This window comes from Rhipicephalus sanguineus, chromosome 3 (genome assembly GCF_013339695.2).
Source record: "Rhipicephalus sanguineus isolate Rsan-2018 chromosome 3, BIME_Rsan_1.4, whole genome shotgun sequence".
Lineage (NCBI taxonomy): Eukaryota > Metazoa > Arthropoda > Arachnida > Ixodida > Ixodidae > Rhipicephalus > Rhipicephalus sanguineus.
Window position 1 is genome coordinate 155,453,413 of NC_051178.1, and position 20,959 is coordinate 155,474,371.

Consider the following 20,959-nt stretch of genomic DNA (forward strand, 5'->3'; position numbering starts at 1 on the left):
ACTTCTTTATGCCTTCGTGACACGCACTGAGGTCGACTGTCTGTAAATGCATGAAATTGACATATATAATTTGATTCCAGGGCTCTGGCGACCAGATTTAAGGCAAGTAGAAGTGTTAGAATGCGTTATCGCGTATATCTTACAGTATTTAATTCTAATATCAACGCAAATAATTATCTAATAATCGTTCTACCCGCCACGATGGTCTAGTGGTTACGGTGCTCTACTACGGCGTCCCTCATAATCATATCGTGGCTTTGGGACATAAAACACCACCAATTCTTACATCAATTATTGTTCAGTAAGTTTTGCTATATTCTTCATAAACCGAATTCAACGACCCACTCAAACAACATGACAGTTATCTGCTGGCAGTGAGCATTCCTAAAAAGGTAAAGAAAAATATTTTTTGAAATTCCTGCCGAACTCCCCACGTCCAACGTCTCGTTACACACGGTACTGCATTGAACAAAGCGATCGTGCGCAGCAAAATATTTCAACCAAAGGGATATAAAGAACTTTAGGCAACAAGAACTTTAGGCTACTGGCGGCGCTGACTAAATACACATATGCCCCATAATGTGGACGGGGTGATGGCGGCCGCGGTGGCTCACTTGGTAGAGCATCGGACGCGTTATTCGAAGGTCGCAGGTTCGGTCGCTGCCTGCGGCAAACTATCTTTTTCGTCCACTTTTGTTTCTTCACATTTACATTACATTTACTACTAATAACGTCCCCTATACTTTTCTTGGCATTATTGTCTGTCAGTGCTCATTAATACTGTGTATAACAAGAAAAAAACGAGCCCTTAAAATTTCCACTTCTTTCCTTTAGGCAACAAGAATGCTTAAGGCGCCCTCTTTTCAAACAGAGGCCGGTTCTCACTCTCGTCGGTGGGCGGAGCGCCTGTCAGTTGACGTATTTGTTTCTCCGCGTCGCAAAGGCATAGCATCCTCATTGGCCAATAGCCGACATGAATCAAAAGCGGCGTTCGGATCAGATGCGCTTCTTGCCACTGGGTGCCACCACTTGCCAGTGCCGCACTCAGACTGCTAACTTTACACGGTAGCCACACTCGCGCACGCGAATCACAGCGGGAGAGCGACCGCGTTTCATTACGCGCGCTGACGTAACTTTTTTCCCCCGTGCCATTCCTCCCTGTGGAGCTTCCAGTGCGCTCGTCGGGACGAGAAAAGAGAGAAAGCGCCGAAAGCGTGCACCAAACCCCCGTAAATCCGCTTGTTCTTGACGGATTCGAGAAATTTTTGCAGCAATCGATTCGGGAGGCAGTAAACTCCGATAATGAGGTCATTAGATCATTACTTGGAAAAGTGGTTCATGACCCCTTTAACTAGCAGAAAGCGTTACGTCACGCAGCTGCACCATTAGCAATCGAACTCTCCGTGAAGCCATTCCCTTCGCGCTGTTCCTCGCAGTGTCGGCTCAACACGTAACCTCTGAAAGACAGCGCTCAGGCCGAGAGTTTTTGTCTGGCTGCGTTGCCATAGCTTGGCAAGTGGCAACCCAACACGTGGCAACCACGTGTTGGGCAGATACTCTTATTACTGCTGCTTCAGTTGTGTTGCCCTATTTTATTTCCTTATTTTTTCTTTCTCCATACCCAAATGGTATGTGCGGCGTTTATTAAAAGAAACGAAATCGCTATAAAAGCATATGAGAGTAGCGACGACCCAGCTGCGGCCGTAATATGTCACCAGCCTGGAACTCGCGAGTCGAAATGCGAGTTTCGCATGGCGCATGGCCTTGGCAGATGCGATCAGGCGTTTCCGCACCACCGTCGGCTAAACGTCGCCAGTATACGAAATACATTCCCATTTGAAGTTTAACGGATAACCTCGCGACATATGTGCTATGCGTGCAATATGCTGGAAGACAGTTCAACTAACTTAACCTACTCTAGCTGCCTATATCGACACGAGAAAGGATATTCCTGATGTTCGCACTGAAATTACGCCGCTGTCATCACTGCATACAGGGGTTGATAAAATGTGGAATCCGTTTGTAATAAGCGTAATTGCTCAGCACGAAGCAATAACTGTTGCTCCCATATGGCCATCACACTATAGAAAGCTCCACAGATATTCTCTGGGAGAGGAGAGGGGAGGGGGAACAGCCGTTTGCTTCCCTGTGCTGAGATTACGAACAGTGATCAAGAGCAAGAACTGAAAAGATCGACGTCTTTCGGAGTCATGCTGAGGTCATGCATGCGCGCAGGCTTCGTTTTTTTTTTTTGACAGAAGCTGAAACGTACGTATTTCACATCCCCTTCCCATCACTGGTTCATATCCCCAATTCTGGCTGTGTGTGTGTGCGTGCGTGCGTGCGTGCGTGTGTGTGGGGGGGGGGGGGGGGGGAGGTGTCCCAGATAGAGGGGTGTGGGGAGTGGGTGCACACTGATAATTGTCTACCTCTTTCTGCATGCAGTCATCTGAAAAAAAAAAATGTGGGGCAGCTACGCAGTAGTGGTGCGAAGACTGAGGAAAGTTTTTTGGCGTTCCGCTCCTCTTTTCTCTCCTCCTCACCCTCACTTTCCTTTCCAACCCCCTCGCTGTACTATACAAGGCTATGCTATGCTTTACTCTCTCCCCTCCTCCATTCCCTTCTCCTCGTCCTCACTTCCATTTCGCACCACCTTGCTATACCATACCATAGTCCCTCAGTACTGCAATGCTTTACCCTCTCCCTTCCTCATTTCCCTCCTCCTCACCCTGACTTTCATTTCCCACCACCTTGCTATGCTATACTATGCAAGGCTATGCTATGCTTCACCCGCTACCCTCCTCCTCACCCTCACATCACTACCCCTCACTTTCGTTCATCCCCTTGCTGTACTATGCAATACAAGGCTATGCAATGATTTACCCTTCGCCTCCTCTTTTCCTTCCTCATGACCCTCACATCACTCCTCCTCACCCTCACTTTTCTATCCCACCCCCATGTTCGGAGCTGCTGGCACATCCCGCTTTCTGCGGCGCATATCAACCGAGTTTCTGTCTATGCTTTGCGGACATACCTGAGCAGCATCCCCTCCCTACACTACCCCCTCCCCCCCCCCCCACCCCGCCCTCTCAGATATCTACGCAAGTGCAGCGACGGCAACTATATACGCAAAGCCGCAAGTCGCCATGCGTTCATTCATGAAACACCTATATGAGATTACTCTGTGCTCCCCACTTATCGAGACACGCTCGGAGAAATCGCGCGCAAAATGGTAGCCTTTCATTTACAGTTGCGGCGCCTGTCACCTGGTTTCACTATTATTCGCGTTCAAAACGGCTAAGGCAGCTGCTACACATACTGACGTGCTCTAACGTAGCGCGAGCAAAAAAAAAAAAAAAAAAACAAGGCAGCGGCTGTTACCATGCAGGCGCGGGACGGCCGATTGCCGTCTGGGCGCACAGGGATCCTTCATAGGAACTTTCACTCTCGTTTGCGCCAACGCTTCCGCAAACCGCTCGTATGCTTGTGCAGCTCCGAAAGTTAAGCGCGACAAGCTTGTGCGTTACATAAGGCCCCTTTAGGTGCATCTGTTTGCGACGACGGCGCACTTAGAAAATAAAGTACGAAAACTTGTACGCCACATGGAAGCGCAGCCGGTGCACAGTGTCGTTGGGTGGTACAGACGCCGTCCTATGTGTTTTGTACACCAGACCTGAGCGGAAGCCAGTTGAGGAGAAACGGTATTGAGGATCACAGAACGTCGCGGATCACTCCCCGCAAAGAAGTGCGCGCACGCAAAGCGTAGATGTGAGTATATGAGGCTTAGACATGTAGATGTAGATTTAGATGTAGATCCTAAAATATTGGCTCACACCCACCACAGGGGATTGGCCAAGAATCGGGTAGCTTAGAAAAAAATATCTAAAAGTTAGAAAAGAGTGGTTTAGAGAAATCGCGGTGGACAAAAAGAAAGAGTTATGTGTATATACAGTGAAAACTATTTTCTCATGCTTCTATTCATAGCTGCAAGTGGCTGTGAAATTGAGTATCTAGTTGCGTTCGCAATTCTACGTCTTTCGAGACGCGCGTGATCTTTAGTGAAAATATATCTGGTTTTCACCAAGGATGGGCTTGATATGCGCTACGGCGTATCAATCCCTGGACTACTTACCAGTAAAGCCCTTCCAGTGGTGTCGTTCATTTAGCCCTACAGGGCACTATAATGCCCGCGAGAACGCGATCAGATAAAGCCGGAAAGCTATATGACCCACTACTTTGTGGACTTCTGGGGGTATAAAAGGTCTCCTGGAGAGGGAGAGAGAGAAGGATCAAGAAAGACAAAGAGGTTGGAGGGTTGGAGTCACTGGCATAGCCACGGGAGTGGGAGGTTTAGGGGATTCGCACCCTCTCCATAAATTTTTAGATTTTGCGTGTGCATATGTGAACACACGCACACAAGCACATGCACGAACACAAATAAAGTGTAGTTGACCCCCACCCGGAAAGCAATTTCTGGCTGCGTCCCTGTCTGGAGCCGCCGTGGCAGTTTTTCGTGCGTTGCGAGAGCCCCATGCGACACAAAAAACAAATTTACGCAGCTTCGCTGGTCATCCACCTTGACAGAGTGGAATGGCTCATGAATTGGTAGGAGACTCGATCTATGGACAAAGCCATCCAGAAGAGCACACACTGACGTCAATCTTGTCATAATTGATACCCTTATTATTGAAATCGGCTTGCAAAGGGGTTCGATCGCGCATTTTGCCTCGCGCATAGAGCCTCTCACCCCCCAATAAGTAATTGTAAGAAACTCTTATGGTTTCGCGTCCAGCGTTCGTGACGCAAAGTCGCCGCTTTCATTCTGTATCAGATGCACCGCGCCGACCGCGCCTGATCGAAGTACGTCAAAGATCACCACCTGATCGGGCATTCGTCTTCCCGCCAGTCAGTCCCTTTAAATATTCGAAACTGGCTCAAAGGTCTCTTGCGCCTTGCCTCCGCTGCGAGCGCTGCGAGCGGAAGAAGCTTCATCGTTCTCGCAGGCCATGTCGCAGGCGGTGTTCGCGTTCTGCTACATGCTGCCGTAGGTGTACAGCTCCTTGACTCATATGTGTTGTGCTGTAAGCGGGCGGCGGTATGAGCGGTGCTTCGCATACGTTAAGGCAATGCTAGGAATTGGTGCCGTAGATCTTATTGGTTGAGAATTGCCGAGACATTTCGTGCGCTGAATGTGCGGAGAGGTCTTCAGGTAGGTCGCATCGCTCGGTTTTCGACTATACTGCTCGTTTCCCACCCGCAAATAATTCATGCATGTGTATTATTCAGTTGTTCCTTCAGCCATTCATTCTGTTCGTCTATTGCTGGAGGCTGTGTTAATGCTGACGTTTTGATATCGCGAGTTTTAATGCCGGGCATCAGTATCGGGTGTGTCGATGCGCACAATACTCGCGCAGAAATTTATGTGAGTGTTGAAAACCGTGTATTCCTCCGAACCCGGAACCCACTTTCACACTGACAGCGTCGTTACGATATACAAGGAGCGATGACATCGTGAGGACGGAATGTTCATGTGATTCGCTAGTAGTTCTGTAGTATTCCAAACGCGTTATTGGTGCGGTTCTAAAATTAAGTAGCCGCATTTACGCTCCTGCGCGTATAGCCTTCTCAAAAATTGGTTCCCGGCAAAGCTCATGGTCAACCACTTTGCGTTCAGTTCTCGTCGTCACTTCAGCTTTCTATTCGCGGCTAGCGCCTCAAGCCTGGGAGTCCTCGTCTTACGTGGTGGAACCGGCCAGTAAAATGTATTATTTCGCATCTCATTATAAGAGCAATGCCAGAATCCGCTGAGTCAAAGAAACTGAAAATTTTTTGCTAATTGGAATTTCAAGCATAATACATGTCATTTAATTATTTGCGAATATTAATTATTTTACTCTCTGAAAGCATTAATGCATAAAGCACTAAGCCAACGAAACTGAAAGTTTACTGATTATTCAATTCTCAAGCATTACTTCTTCCACTACGCATGTCATTTATTTGCGAATATTAATTGTTACATGATTTATCCTCTGCCGCAGAACATTAAACGAAAATATATTATTGCTGATAATTTCTTAGAGCTGCTCCACTCAAAACAGGGAAAGAAACCACTTTTTTAATGCGTTGCTTGATCTAAATTGTTGCTGATAGTAACGCGATGCTGTAGTTCTGAAACCATGCAATTTGTCTTTCAGGGTAATTTGTTGAGAGGAGGCGCAGTAATTGGAAAATTGTGAAACACCGATCTTATCTCACGGTCTGTGATGATCTCATCACACCCACCTTGCATATATTGTTCAGTTCAGGTTATCTTGATTTCAGTTGTGCTTATGTGTTCTAGTACATACAGACAAGCACATATAAACGAGCGACGTATCAACGAACATGCGTTCTTACTCGATCATGCGCATGCCCTTTCGATATATATATTAGCCACATACGGAAGTGCATAAGCTTGCCATTTTTGTGACTTGACTTATAATTATGCTTCACTTTTATACAAGCTCACTGGCGTAAATCACAGGGGGGGGGGGGTCAGGGGGGTCCTGACCCCCCTTGGGTTCAGACTGGGGGGACACCCCTTGCATTGTCCCCCCTTGAGATTTATCTTTCAAATGCCATATATTTGAATTGCTTGAGAGTTAAGTATATAGTGCAATCAACTTTTTTTTGTTAATTCCTGTTTCTTTTGTAGTGTGTGTAGGCCTGTGTTCAATACCCTTCAGCTGCGTGAGACTATTGAAATCGCAACTGCCGCTTGACCGCTTTCAGAGAAGACTCAATAGAACAATCAATTACATGAGTTGGGAACCCATGCTCGTTTTTCAAAATTTTGTTGCAAAGCATCATTTTGATTTTTATATGAATAAAAATAAAAACGAAATGGCCGCCATGGCAAGATGTGTGTCCCCCCTTGTGATTTAACTGGATTTACGCCACTGTACAGGCCACTAAACAGGTGCTGCTATGTGGAAACTGGTTTGCTATTACGAGCTTTCTATATGCAGTACGTAGAGTGCATACATACAAGCTTACGGTGGATACTTTTTTTTTGCTTCCTGATGTTATAGCAGCATGAAAGAGGATTCATGGGGGTGCAAGCGGTATCATACGAGGAGTGCAGCACACTGCAGTAAAACTTCTCATTGTCATTGCTATGACTTGGAGCATAAGAATGAGGAATTTCGAGGCTGTAGAGTTCTGTTGTAAAGGCACATTGTGAATGTGGAATCATTCTAAGGTATTTTTCCAATAAGCCTTGATGTTAGCAAATAACAGCTCACTAAGTGGTTGCACAAAACAAGAATACGTTAGTTAGTCCTCATTTCAATGCAGACTTTAATTGTTTTTTTAATATGGACTTTCTATTCATATATTTACCTGCAAAGGTGTACAAGCATGCAATCTGGCTATTATGCTTGAGGAAGTTCATTTTACGGTGTTTTGCATGTGCTTTATACTAGGATAATAAAAATGCACCTGCTGTAAGCCTTTCTGGAATGTCATATTCTGACAGTCTTATCTCAACATCAGTTCATCACCTTGGCCACATGTCGGTAGGGAAATCGTTGTTCTTGCAGGTTTATTCTCCGTGTGAATGTCCAGGCAGGCTTTTATATGTAAAAGATTGAGCGCAAATGGACGGGACACAAGAAGACGACTACACGAGCAGCATGTAGTCGTCTTGTCTTCTTGTGTCCCATCCATTTGCGCTCAATTTTTTACAGAATGAACCAACACGCCCAACAGAGCATTTTATTAGGCTTTTATATGCTTTATTCAAGTCGGAAAAACATGGTTAAATTGTGTTTCACAACTAAGGTTAAAGGTTGCACTGTGACTTTCAAAAGGCATGCATAGAATGGTTAATTATATTTTTGTGTAGTTTAATTTTATTTCACTCTGTCTCTGTTCGAGCTGATATGTATGTCACTGTGATTTACAACTTTAATGCATGCCACAGCTGTTCTTGCTGCAAATAGTGTTAGCACAGCTACGCAGTCTTTGCTGTACCTTGTGCTATCCTGCTTTCTGTGAACCTTTTGCTAGAGTGCCTCAGATAAGAGTCAAACCCAAGTGAGAATGTTTTGCTGATGTCCCAATACATTGTCTGTAATCAAAGCCTCACATTGTTCCAGCGTGAAGACCCAACTTCGGCATGTCATTACCAGGTGAGTGTTCTCGAAATTGCTTGTTTTTTCTGCTAGTGATAATGAAACAATGGCATATCACACAGAATAACTCAGTGTACTAAAGGTTCTTGCCCATTGTGTCACATACGTTTAATTATTTCAGGATCATGTGAGTCGAGAGAAAGCTCAAACGAAGAAAAAGCACCCAGCGCACACATCACTCATGGTATGTCATGCACTTGCAGAAATAGTGGATCTACAGAATTGAAAAGCGTATGGAGAATGTATATTTTGTATAACCACATGAGAAAGTTTTCTTAATCCTTTAAACCTTTGTTTTTAAACTCAAACAAGACCACCACTAACCATTGCTCCCCTTATTCCTGAAACTTGTTTCAAAGATACTAATGATGAACATGCCTTACATATGCATTCGCGCTTTTGCAAATACTGGAGAACTGTGAATGACTCTGAACTGCTGCATTTAACTAAAGAGTGCGCAGTTCACTCAACTCGTGCAGAATTACTAATTTTGTTATACGTTTTCCAGTGCCATTTGCATTATTTGCTGCGCAGACCATGAAGTGACTACTAAAAAGCAGCTTGCATTTTAGGAATCTTGGTGGTGCCAAATAATAAATGACATGTCAGAGATCACTTACACGTGCGTATGGAAAATTTTGTGCAGGGGACCAATCATTGCGGACGTACAGTTCTATTGAAGGCCTTGGAAATGGCACCACATCGAACCATAAGGTGTTTGAGCCCTCTGACCAGGCATACTTTCAGCAAAAGATTGAAGTTCCATACACTGGAGAGGTGAGTAGGCAAGACTGATCCTTGATCCTTTTGTTTTCTTTGAGGTCTGATTAGCTTTTTCTGGCCTGTATGGTCTTGACTAGCATGTGACTTCATGTATTAATCTTCAACAAATAATCAGACACCAGGTGAAAAATGAAGTTAATAAGGGGGATGTTATGCAGTATGACTGGTGTCGTTACATCTAATCCCATTAAACAAGCAAGTGCCAGGAAAGCGCTGCTGACAGGCTGTCGACCATTACAGGGAAAAAAAGTTTCCTGTTTTCATGAGAGATGCACAGTAGATATTGAGTGGCATAAGTACATGAATGCTTGAAGTCTTTTCACATACTTAAGCAAAACATGACATTTGTACAGGGCTGGATAAAGATTTTGAGGATTCTAGAACCAGCAACTCACTTCAGCACTCCTCATCTGAGAGCCCAACTTTTCTAACAAGTTAAAGTTCTTGGTTTTACATCAAGCTCATCCTGCCTCCTTGTTTAGAAGTGAAGGCATGTTTTGCTATGCGAGCAGATGCCATATTGCGCGTAAGATTGGTGACGTGTCAATGATGCATGTTATAATGATCGAAATCCATTATAAAGATTGCATATACGTAGCGAAGCATTCTGTGATCTTTGGAAGTTAGCGTTGGCAGCCCACACTGGCACAATATTTGCAGGGATGAATGAATGTTTTGTGTTACTAGACTGCTGGCATAAAGTAGCGTGGTCAGTAGTGGGTCCTGGTTTGCTTGTGGTAAGTATGCATGGAAAGTGCGGTGCAACAACGAGCATGTTTTTTGTCCATTTCTTGTTTCTAAACTATGATTCGTCAAGTTCGGGATGGTGACAGGCAATACTAGCTGTTCCACATTTCGAAAGAGGCTTTCAAACTTTTTCAGACCTCCTTCAGCTGGCGCAAGCTGTGGGCCTTCACAGGTCCAGGTTTCCTGATGAGCATTGCATACCTGGACCCGGGCAACATTGAGTCAGACCTGCAGTCTGGTGCTCTGGCTGAGTACAAGGTGAGACAAGGTTTGCAAGACACTTTACAAGTGAATATGAGGGGACATTTGTTACGCCAACATATTTCAACAAACAATTTTCTTGGCTGGCACTTTGTGAAACAGGTGCTTATTTCTTCCAAGCTTTCATTACAGGCATACTGCTCCCTTGGTGCCTCAGTATTATAGTGCGCAGTTCTACCATTCTTCTGAATTTAATTTATTTTGGCTATGCCATGCGACTGCTTATTAAATGTAGCATAAGTTCATGCCAACCAAAGTGGAAGGTTGCCTGGACATGAAATTGTTGAATGGTATTCCTCAAGTCACAAGGAGACGTCTTAGTGAGTTTAAAGAACTTGTATTATGTAGATCCCGCTGATGTTCTTATGTCATCATCAAGAGTCAGCTGTGACTTGACAGTAGGTAAGAACAGCAATGCGAGTTAGCGTTCCTTCTTTTCTTTGCCAAACTGAACTAATCAGGGCTGCTAAGCTCACTTTAACACTTTCGTGACCGCACCTATTCCCATCGATAGTATGTTATCGATGACTTCAAGATCAAGTTTTGGCACTCTCTGAGCAGTTCTGGACAGCTAACGCAATACAAAGCATAAAATAACATGTTTTTTATCAGTTTTGCTTGCGAGTTTGTTTTTTCCACCGCGGCGAGATTTTTAAAGCTCGTTCGCAGTCGGGTAGGTGAGCGCTCGTTGTTTCAGACTTCGCGTCGACACCGCTCGCGGGTGCTCCACAGAAACGGCGAATTTCGACGGATTCCGATTAATATGAGCGGGAATCTCTGGATGATGGTAGCACCACAGACACGGAAGACGACTTCGATTCGCCAGACTTCAGTACGGACGGCGAAAGTGCGTCAAACCTCCCCGGAACATCAGCAGCTATCCGCCGGTAAGTTTCGTCTTCTCCTCGGGTCGTTTTACCGCTGCCGCGCGTCGATGTAAACGTATCCGGTGCGTTCTAAAAATAACAGCTCTTATCTGCAAGGTGTTAACTTCATTCGGGCGGGAGCATTTGGCACCGGCTGCAGAAAGAGCGCAGTTCTCTTCGCGAAGACGGCACGGAGCGGACTTTGACCCAACGCTCCGGTGTGCTGCGCGGCAGCGTCTTCGTGTTGTTTTTTACCGCAGAAGTCGTCAGAGAGATATGCAACCACACAGATAAGTATGCGTGGATGCATACTTTCGAAAAGCCAACATACAGTGAGAGGGACGGATCTATGGAGGGAGGTTACTAAAGAGAAGATGAGCAAGTTCGTCTCATTCCATGTGTACATGGTAATTGTTGAAGTCCCGTGCTTGCATTGGTATTGGTGTCGACGACACATATTTCCAGGCCTTCGTCCACCGTCAATGATGCCACGGAAAAGGTTCAAGGCTTCTTGAGTGTCTCGGATCTGAAGAAGATGACCGTCGCATCCCTCGAGAATCTTCACCACGTGTCTTCTCTATTGCAACACATGAACGATTTTTCTACGCTATCTTTTAACCCCGTCGGAACCTTTCAGTGGATGAGAAAATGGTGAAATGTGAAGGTCGGTATGGTATTCGGCAGTATATGAGCGAGAAAGAGGTCTATTGAGGGTACAATTATGGATTTTTGCAGATTTGGAACAGGCTGCACTGTTCATTTCAACAAATACACAAAAAAATTGAAAAATACCAGAACTGCAAACTATGCTAGGAAAGTTGAACAGAAAAAAATTTTTTTTTACCGAAACATGCGCAGCCAGCCTTTGTTTCACCGCGTCGAGAACCTGCATCGCGCGGTGGCATGATAGGCACTAGTGCCTATATTGTTGTATTTATGTAAATAATCTTTGTACTTACAGAGCTTATATTTCCACTATTATTCTACGAGGGCTTTGCGTTCAATACGTATATTTCGATTTTTTTAATGTTTAACCTTTGCAGAGTAGCATTGATGTTTTTATGAATCTTTCTTTCTTTTTGATGCATTTTTCTTTGATAATTTTTTTATTATATTCGAAATAAATTCGTTGTTTGGAATTAATACTATTGGAAAGACCAATTCTTCCTCTATCATTTGATACCCTACACTTTAGCATCAGTGATATTCTGTGGCAGGAAAAAAATATTTCCTGGACTAGCCAAAAACAACTGATTTTTCCGCGGTCACGAAAGTGTTAATATGTGGTAAAGCCTTTAATGTACAGTGAAATATTAGTCATAGTTTAGGGATATCAGATTGCCATTTTACTTCTCAAACACTGGAAACGGAGCTAGCCACAGCATAAAAATATCGTAGATGTCAACAAGGTTACTTCTTCCTCTTTTGTCATACATAGTTTTCTCATATTTTGTCATAGTTGTCCATTTTGGTGTTATGAGCATGTAATTGGTGTGGACAAACAGAGCTTATACCTGGCACGTAAAAGGTGCCAGTAGCTGTGAAAACAATGTATCCTGTTTCCTCTCTCCTCGTAATTCAGCTCATGTGGGTGTTGCTGTCAGCCACTCTGCTGGGACTGATGATGCAGCGTCTGAGTGCTCGGCTGGGCGTCGTGACAGGCTTGCATTTGGCTGAAATGTGCCGGCGTGGCTACCCCCGTTTTCCCCGTATCCTTCTGTGGATCATGATCGAAGTGGCCGTCGTTGGCTCAGACATGCAAGAGGTCATCGGCACTGCCATCGCCATTTTCCTCCTTTCGGGGGGACGGTAAGACTGGCTTCTTCTTTTTGCTGCACACTCTGTTTTGGAGTTTCCTGCAAAAATTGCATCTATACAGGAAGAAATCCTGACACTGTTATCACGCAGCCGTCGTCGTAATAATAGTTAGTTCATAGATTTGTCTATTCATCATACTTCTGGCTTCAAACATTTCTGTGACATTGTTTAAGGTGTTTCACTTTAACTTTCAAAGTTTCCAGGCAAGCAAAGTTTTCTAAAAATGACAAGACACAAGGAATTTGCTCTGTGTTATGCACGTTTGTAATCATTTCAAACTGTTGCATATTATAATGAAATATTTTGTTGAAGTTTGTTGACCTTCAAGCCCTCGAAGCCTGAAGCCAATAGTGCCAAAGTGCCCTCATGTAATTTTATAGAAAGTTGTGTTGTTTGTTTATTTCAGCATAATATATGGGATCCTGTGAATCTTATTCCTTCTTTCTGCGTTACCACGAGCATGATTTCGTGTCCTAGCTGTGCTGGCAAACTAGGCTTCTATTGCCTGCTTCTACAGTGCGTCATATTCCTGTGCATGTCATTGCAGGGTTCCACTGTATGCGGGCGTGCTGATCACAATAATAGACACGTTTACGTTCCTGCTGCTGGACAAGTACGGTCTACGCAAACTTGAAGCTTTCTTCGGCTTCCTCATTCTCGTCATGGCATTCACTTTTGGATACGAGGTGTGGCACCCTCATCTCTCTCTTTTTACTGGGTTGGAATGTTGTTTCTATCGAGACCTGCTAGAAGGCCTTGTGTGATTGCTGTGTACACTACATCATTTCATTTGAAGTGAACTTTAGGAAGTCATATGTAGCATGTACTATGAGACTACATGATGTTGTACCGATCGTACCATGTAATGAGTATAATTGTCATAAAATTAATGGAATTCCATCTCTTGTTATTGCACAATGCATTAGAAACCTGCCATGGTGGCTGAATGGCAATGGCATTCTGCTGCCAAGCTTGAGATCGTACGTTCAGTTTTCAGCTGTGGTGGCCATACTAATTCAATGGGAGTTAAATACAAAAGCGTTGTGTACTTAGATTTGAATGCACGTTAAAGAACTACAGGTGGTCAAAATTGATTGAAAGCCCAACACTATGACGTGTCTCATTGTCCCACTAATGCTGTAGGATATTAAACTCAATCAGTCAATAATAAATAAACCACTCAATCAATATTGGGGTAAGGAGGCTTTTCAGGAAAACGATGCTCAAAAATATATATTGCTCGTTTTGGCGAGGCATATTGTAGTAGTTAGGCTAGTCTCGAAGAGAGAGATAGATTATTCCATGGGAAAAACTCGTCAAAGGGACGCATTTTAAGCACAGACTGGTTTTACTTTGGCAATTGCATTGTTTGCCCGGAAGTAAGCAGTCAAAGCCCTAAATAGTGAAAATTTGTAATTTTGCAATCTCTAGTCAGCATATTGTCACTGCTTTCGTATAACTGCAGAGTTTGGAATATGCGTTTGCCTGTGCATAAAGTGGTGCAAAAGCACTTGAAAACATCTGCCTTCAATTGCAGTATGTGCGGGTGGCCCCTGACCAAGTGCGAGTGGTGGAAGGCCTATTTATCCCCTGGTGCTCACATTGCGACAGTCGGGCCCTATTGCAGGCAGTAGGCATTGTGGGTGCAGTCATCATGCCGCACAATCTCTACCTCCACTCTGCACTTGTTAAGGTACGCGTACGTCTGTCAAGTAAGTTCTTTATACGTTTGGAGCCATTGCCTTGACGTCTATAACCAGGTGTCCGGGAGGACTCCCTCAAGCTGTATCTTTTACAGCGCTAGCTATTAACAGCTCAATCTCATCAGTGTTTTGGTGTTCAGTGGTGCTCCTCGCATAAATTCTGAAGTGCTTTGTGAGGAATTTATTGATAAATGAAAAAAAAAAAACAAAAAACAAAAACTGGAGTGCACTGCAACAGTTCAAACTCCATGCTCTTGGTTCGGTAAAACTTTAACCGTCAGCAGCACCAGAGAAGAGTACTGTGTTTGGGGATCATAGTCGTACCATCAGGTGATTTGATTGGCTCATACATTTTGATTTACATAGAGCACAATCTGAAAGCTTCTATGTAAACTAGCACTGAACTGACTAGATTCAAACTAAGCTGGCACCAGCTGTAGGAAGCTAATACGTATTGTAACATACATTTTGTAATACATATTGTAATACATCTTCCCTGGTGAGCTGTGTCAATGGCCATGCGTTGCTTGAAAAATTGGCAATAAGCTGCCAGTAATATGCACAGTGGCGGTCAAAATATTATGGACTACGGGAGCGCATGGCAGACAGCACCGAGGCACCTTCTCACGGCTGCTTGCGAAGCTCTAGAGCGCGCAATGCGCACGCGCAGCCTTGTTTACCTGCCAGCCTGCTCGTTCGCTCGCTTCAAGTACGCGCGTGCCGGAAAGGCAGAGAAATCGCAAGGTGCCACTTCTGCGGTCGCCGCGGAAGCACCGAGCGATGATATCGTGACTTCCAAATTTAAAGCGCAAGGCGACAACACAGTAAGGAACACAAGACACACAGAGACACAAGACACAGCGCTCCGTGTGTCTTGTGTTCCTTATTGTGTTGTCGCCTTGCGCTGTAGAATATGGAAGCCAGAAACCAACTCGCCCAACATATTACATTGTGGATGTCGTGACGAATGTACGTAACTTGTACTGGCAGTGCTCGGTGCGCGCCGCACTCTACGCTTGGTTTCCAGACGCTCCGCAGCGTGGAAAATACGCTTTGCGTCAGTATGTCTCGAATCGACATGTGTGATAAGATTACCCAGCAGCTTCCATTCGCGGAACCCATGCATGCTGCATTTTTTTTTTTTTTTTTTGTGCTCGGTGCAACTATCATGCGCCCGTTCATATGCGCCATGAAAGAAAAAACTTGGCACGACTGGTTTGTAGCACAAACTTATAAGAAAAACCCACAAGGGTTAAAAAATGAAGAAGAGAAATCTTGAAAGCTGACGAAAATTTTGTCCAGACCAGGACGAAGTTTTCGCCTAGTAGAAAAGCTTTCTTTTAGGCAAATCACTCGGGGTTTCCACGGTGACTGCAGAAGCGGCACCTTGCATTTTCTCTAGCGTTCTGGTCCGCGCGCACTGGAAGCGAGCGAACGAGCAGGCCGGCAGGTAAACAAGGATGCACGTGCGCAGTCCGCGCTCTAGAGCTTCGCAAGCAGCCGTTAGAAGGCGCCTCGGTGCTGTCCACCACGCGCTCCCGTAGTCCGCAAAATTTTGACCGCCACTGTACATAGTCCCAAAAAATGCCTCAGTGATTTTTTTGTCTAATGGGGTTGGAAATTCGCCACGGCAACAATTTTATCCAGATCGGGTCGGATCCCCTGGCTACTGACGACGTTGCGGAGGAATTGAAGTTCGTGAAAGCCAAAGTGGCGCTTTTCAAGTTTCAATGCCAAACCGGCCATGCGCATTGCTTCAAAAACTGCTTCCAGTCTTAAGTGTTCCTCGACCATAGCAGAAAAGACAGTCACGTCATCGAGGTACACCAGGCAGGTTTGCCACTTAAGTCCTGATAGTACAGTGTCCATTAGACACTGAAACATTGCTGGCGTCGAGCACAGACCGAAAGGAAGCACCTGAATTTCATAAAGTCCATCAGGCTTGGCAAAGGCCGTCTTCTCACGGTCTCTCTCATCCACTTCAATTTGCCAGTAGCCGCTTTTCAAGTCCATTGATTCAAGACAACACAAACTGTCTTGACTTCTCTCTTGTGTCCGTGTTTGCACACCCAGTCTTTTTAATATGAATACCTACCAACTAGCTTTGCACTCTGTTATTCTAAACATGTTGAAAGCTTCCACGTTTTAGAGGCTATCGATTTAGACAGCAGCTGCCGCTCGACTTACCATAATGTATTAGTTAATGCTTCGGTGCTAAGTGCTTTGGTGTGCTTGGGTTACAGTCACGGGCTGTAGATCGTACCGACAAGGTCCAAGTGCGGGAGGCCAACAAGTACTTCTTTATTGAGGCCTGCATAGCACTCCTTGTTTCCTTCATCATCAACGTCTTCGTCATGGGTGTCTTTGCTCACGGACTCTTTGGCCGCACCAACCTTGACATTGTGAGTGTTGATGAAAAGTTCTTAATGAATTTTATCTTTGCAGACAACGTGTCCTAAGTAACCACACATCACGCATGAGCCCATTTAGTTTTGTTTTGTGTCAAGAATAGACTTCCATTGAATGGGGCTAAACCTCATCATGGCTGCTTATAGACTAAAGCCTGCAACAGGCTATGCTGAAAGTGCACTCGGTATTTCCTCGTACGTGTGATGCATTTGAGATATATTGTTGATTGCATTGTTAAAGATGATCAAGCACTTTTGTTTAGGATAAAAAATGTCGCACAAATTATGGTAAACACATGCTTCGGTTCTTGCAGTAACATTGCTAAACACAATTAGTAAAGAACAGCTTTTTAACATCACTCAAATCAAATCTCATTTAAAGAACTATGGAGACTGTTTATCACAATATCCTTATAATAAACTTGCCTTCGAAACATCGTTGTGTATTTTTTCGTTTTCATTTTTGTAAAAGGAAACGTTTTGAGAGTTTCTCTACGTTGTCTGTGCAAGCACGCTTTTTTTTTGCAGATGAGCCATGTGCAGTATATTGTGTATGCTTTTTTTTACTGTTTGTAACCACCGTTCGTGCTGAAACACGTGTAGGGTGGCCAGGACACCCTCAAGCTGATTGATCAGCTTTTTCCCCCTGGTCTCCCGCAACATTTATATTGTTGCAAATAAATGGATAAATTAAAGGGGTACTGACACAAAATTTTGCAGCCGAGATAGCCTGCGGGATCGATTCCCGTGAACATGCGTATATCATCTGCAAAATATCAACGGTGAATATAGCTTGGAAGGTATTTTAAATGAATTTTGAAGTTTGCATGAGCAATCGACGCCCTCGGGCTATGGACACTCTCAAAGGTGACCCTTGGTGACCCCCTACTTCCCTCACGTGACCACGCTGCAACAAGTTATGATGACGTCATAGCCGCCATCTTTTTTTTGCCGCGTTCGCTCCAGCAGCCTACTTCTTGGCGGCTGCTCGCAAACCGCGCAGAATTGCGTCACAGTTTTGTGCGCTGACGTGATCGAGCGCTGCACCCGCTAGGTGGTCAAACCGAAGCTAACACCGGTCGGTAATGAGGAGCCTGTAATTAATGATCTGTCGCGCCCTGCAGCAAACGATGTGCCGTGTTATGACTAACAGGTCCCCAGCAACACATTGCAGCAAAAAAACGCGAGGCCAAAATTTTTGTGTCAGTACCCCTTAAAAAAAAATAATGCAAAGATGTGCCATGATTATTGACACGGTGAATCATACGCACTTGCGTGCCATTAAAACATTTTCTGGCAGACGAGAGCATCCAGAGAATAGTGCTTGTAACATTGTTGTCATAGTAACGTTATGGCTTTTCCAGCCTTACGGCTCTGCAAAGGTGTATTTCTTCTTTGTTTTTTTCAGAGGAATCAGTGTATGGGAACTGAGTTCCAGGATGTCTTTGCTGTAAGTGGATGACAGTGACAATGCAGCTTCCATCAGATGCTGTAACTTATGTTTTTCCTGTTCTTATACTTCTCTTTATTTCGTCAGAACAACACAGAATCTGTGGATGTGGACATATACAAGGGTGTGAGTCATTTAAACTTCTTATTTACATTGCATTTAGTGTGAAGCTAACAAATCTGCTTGCTATCTCTGAATTCCTAAATCTTCAAATAAATTTTTAGATTTCTATGCAGATGTGTCGTGGTATTTGTTCCATACGTAAACTGCTGGCTTACGTTATGTGCATCTTTCTTAATTTGTGTATCTTTTGATAATTTCTCTGTTTTCTGTCAGGCAGCCTTAGTCATTTGACTGTAATTGCTGCTTGTCCTGCATTCTCTTGATTGAAAAATTAAGGAAGCATCCAGAAAGTTTAGAACTTGTAACTTCGAGCAGTTATTATAGACATGGTATTGTATTTAAAAAAACAAGTTAACTGTTTTAAATGAAAGGGTTGTTGATTTGTAAACAGTGTAGTGGTAGATAGTGAAGTGCCAGGTGGCAGCATCAATGGTGCTGCAGTCAATGCACATTTCTAAACGTAGTTCAGATGCCTTCTTTTGTTGCCAGTAGTTTTCTAGTCTAATATATAACATACATTTATGGCACTGATCATAATTTACAGCTTTTTAAATGAAAAAAAAACTAACTTGAAAAGTCATTTCTGTCATTACAGAGGTAACTCAATATTTTCAGTTCCGTAGTTTCACATTAACATCACTGTTGTTTTGTATGTTACAATAGGGCGTCTACCTGGGCTGTGCATTTGGCATGTTTCCACTGTACGTCTGGGCTATAGGCATTCTGGCTGCGGGACAGAGCTCCACAATGACTGGAACGTACTCAGGCCAATTCATCATGGAGGTAATGGCACTTTATACTAATATCATGGATTGTTCTTGTAGCACACAATTATGGCAGTTACAAAATGCAGTCCTGCCTTTAACATGTTTCTGTCTTGTAGTATCAATGGCTAAGTGTTGGCAGGCAAAGAGGAGTGCAATTACTTGTCCAATACCTTTGCACAGATATTGGGAACTGAGGGCACAGCCTGCTTAAGTGAATGCACTTCTATGTTCCAACCTCAGTGGTTCACCGCTGAGTAAACAAATATGTTGTTTGCGCATTGCAGGGATTCCTAAACCTGCCCATCAGCCGGTGGATGCGGGTGCTCATCACGCGGCTAATTGCCATTGCGCCGACCATCTTGTGTGCAGTCTTTGGCAACATAGAGCAGCTGTCTGGGATGAATGACCTGCTCAACGCACTCATGAGCCTGCAGCTTCCCTTTGCTCTCATCCCCACCCTGACCTTCACGACGTCGGCGGCGTTCATGGGCGAATTCAGGAATGGAACGTATGGACTGCTTTTACAAAGTGTAGACACCATACGAGGCAGCATGATCTCTGTTTAGTTTGTATTGTCATAGGTTACCGAAAGACAGATCGAGCTGTTTTGTTAAAATATCTTTTAAGAGTAAGTACTGTACACTTTTGTGTACCTGTTTACCGAAAACATTTTAGGTCACCAACTAGGTGTACATGCCAAGGTCACGCAGTAAACCGCAACTTCTTTGAATTTCATTTGTTCACCAGGCACACAACATGTGTAGTGAAAAAATATTTATTTACCTTGATAAAATCTTTGCCCATACGTATTAAAAGTTATCGTCTTAAAATTTCATAGTGATTCAGTCAGCATCACCTTTTAGTACGGTAGAATGCAAAACTTGGATGTTTAATGGCAAGATGGTTTATTTTCGTAATATTTTTTTTTCGTGTTTGTTTTTCAAGAATGCCAGCAAGCTAAAGGTGGAATTGCTTGAAATGCAATAAGCAAGGGACTATGGCATTCCTAAGGGGAGATGCTAATAGAAAAATGAAAGCTTTTTTAAAAAAAACATATTTTTTGTTTTTACTTGTTTTGATAAGTTGAGTTTCTGTGCTTTCATGACAAAAAAGATCAAGGTTGTATTTAAACTGGAAATGGGTTAAAAAATATTTTTAAGGAACACAAGGTGGCTATTGAGAACTAGAAAGAGCTCACTGTCTAGAGTCCCCTGGAAAATATCTTCTCGCTGCTTGCCATTGCATTTCACTTGAGGAATTCACCGAAGCCACATGCTCAAAATAACCACGATCCTCAAGCTCTCATGAAGGAAGAAATAATTTTAAGAAGCATATATTTGCTACATAGACAAGCTTTTGATTTTACCTTCAAAATGCATTTTTCTCAAGATAAAATTTTTGGCAACTTTTTGAGTTTGGACATCATGTTTTTGGTACTTCTGATGGCTGGATCTAGACGAAATCTTTCCCGCATGTTCCATTTGTGAAGAGTGCAGTTATCTCCTTTAAAACTTGGCATCGCTTGTATTATTACGAACTCAAAGTAAATGATTGGTAGGGGTTGAACATTCAGGCTGAACATTCGATTAGTATGGGCTGAACATGGGCTGAACATTTCAAGACATCTCACATTATAATTTTTCGTGTTAATTAAAATATTCTATGGGCACTTTCTAGTAAGTTTTTTGGCATTCTACAGTTAATGTGGAGGAATATGACCCATTAATGGCTCATAAATATAGAATTTTATTGGCAAAGAAAGTGGGTCCAAAAAGAGCTACATTTTATACATTGTCATGATACAGAATAAAAACTATGCAACTTACTATAAAGCTGATTACATGTTCGAAATTAGCATA

General features: G+C 43.7%; 1 protein-coding gene across 2 annotated transcripts in view; it reads left to right on the forward strand.

Moving 5' to 3' along the window:
- LOC119387520 (natural resistance-associated macrophage protein 2) overlaps positions 1–20,959 on the forward strand; it is a 165,115-nt gene that overhangs the window by 135,475 nt on the left and 8,681 nt on the right. Inside the window, exons 1-13 of one of the 2 annotated variants that reach the window (XM_049413533.1) lie at positions 5,148–5,209; positions 8,139–8,171; positions 8,296–8,358; positions 8,821–8,951; positions 9,840–9,962; positions 12,414–12,640; positions 13,197–13,335; positions 14,187–14,342; positions 16,596–16,754; positions 18,169–18,210; positions 18,298–18,336; positions 18,997–19,116; positions 19,385–19,608. In XM_049413533.1, the coding sequence (XP_049269490.1) occupies positions 8,159–8,171; positions 8,296–8,358; positions 8,821–8,951; positions 9,840–9,962; positions 12,414–12,640; positions 13,197–13,335; positions 14,187–14,342; positions 16,596–16,754; positions 18,169–18,210; positions 18,298–18,336; positions 18,997–19,116; positions 19,385–19,608 (1,436 nt within the window). In that variant the 5' untranslated portion in view covers positions 5,148–5,209; positions 8,139–8,158. Of the gene's footprint in view, positions 1–5,147; positions 5,210–8,138; positions 8,172–8,295; positions 8,359–8,820; positions 8,952–9,839; positions 9,963–12,413; positions 12,641–13,196; positions 13,336–14,186; positions 14,343–16,595; positions 16,755–18,168; positions 18,211–18,297; positions 18,337–18,996; positions 19,117–19,384; positions 19,609–20,959 lie in introns of those variants that run through there. The other variant, XM_049413532.1, reaches the window with a different exon arrangement.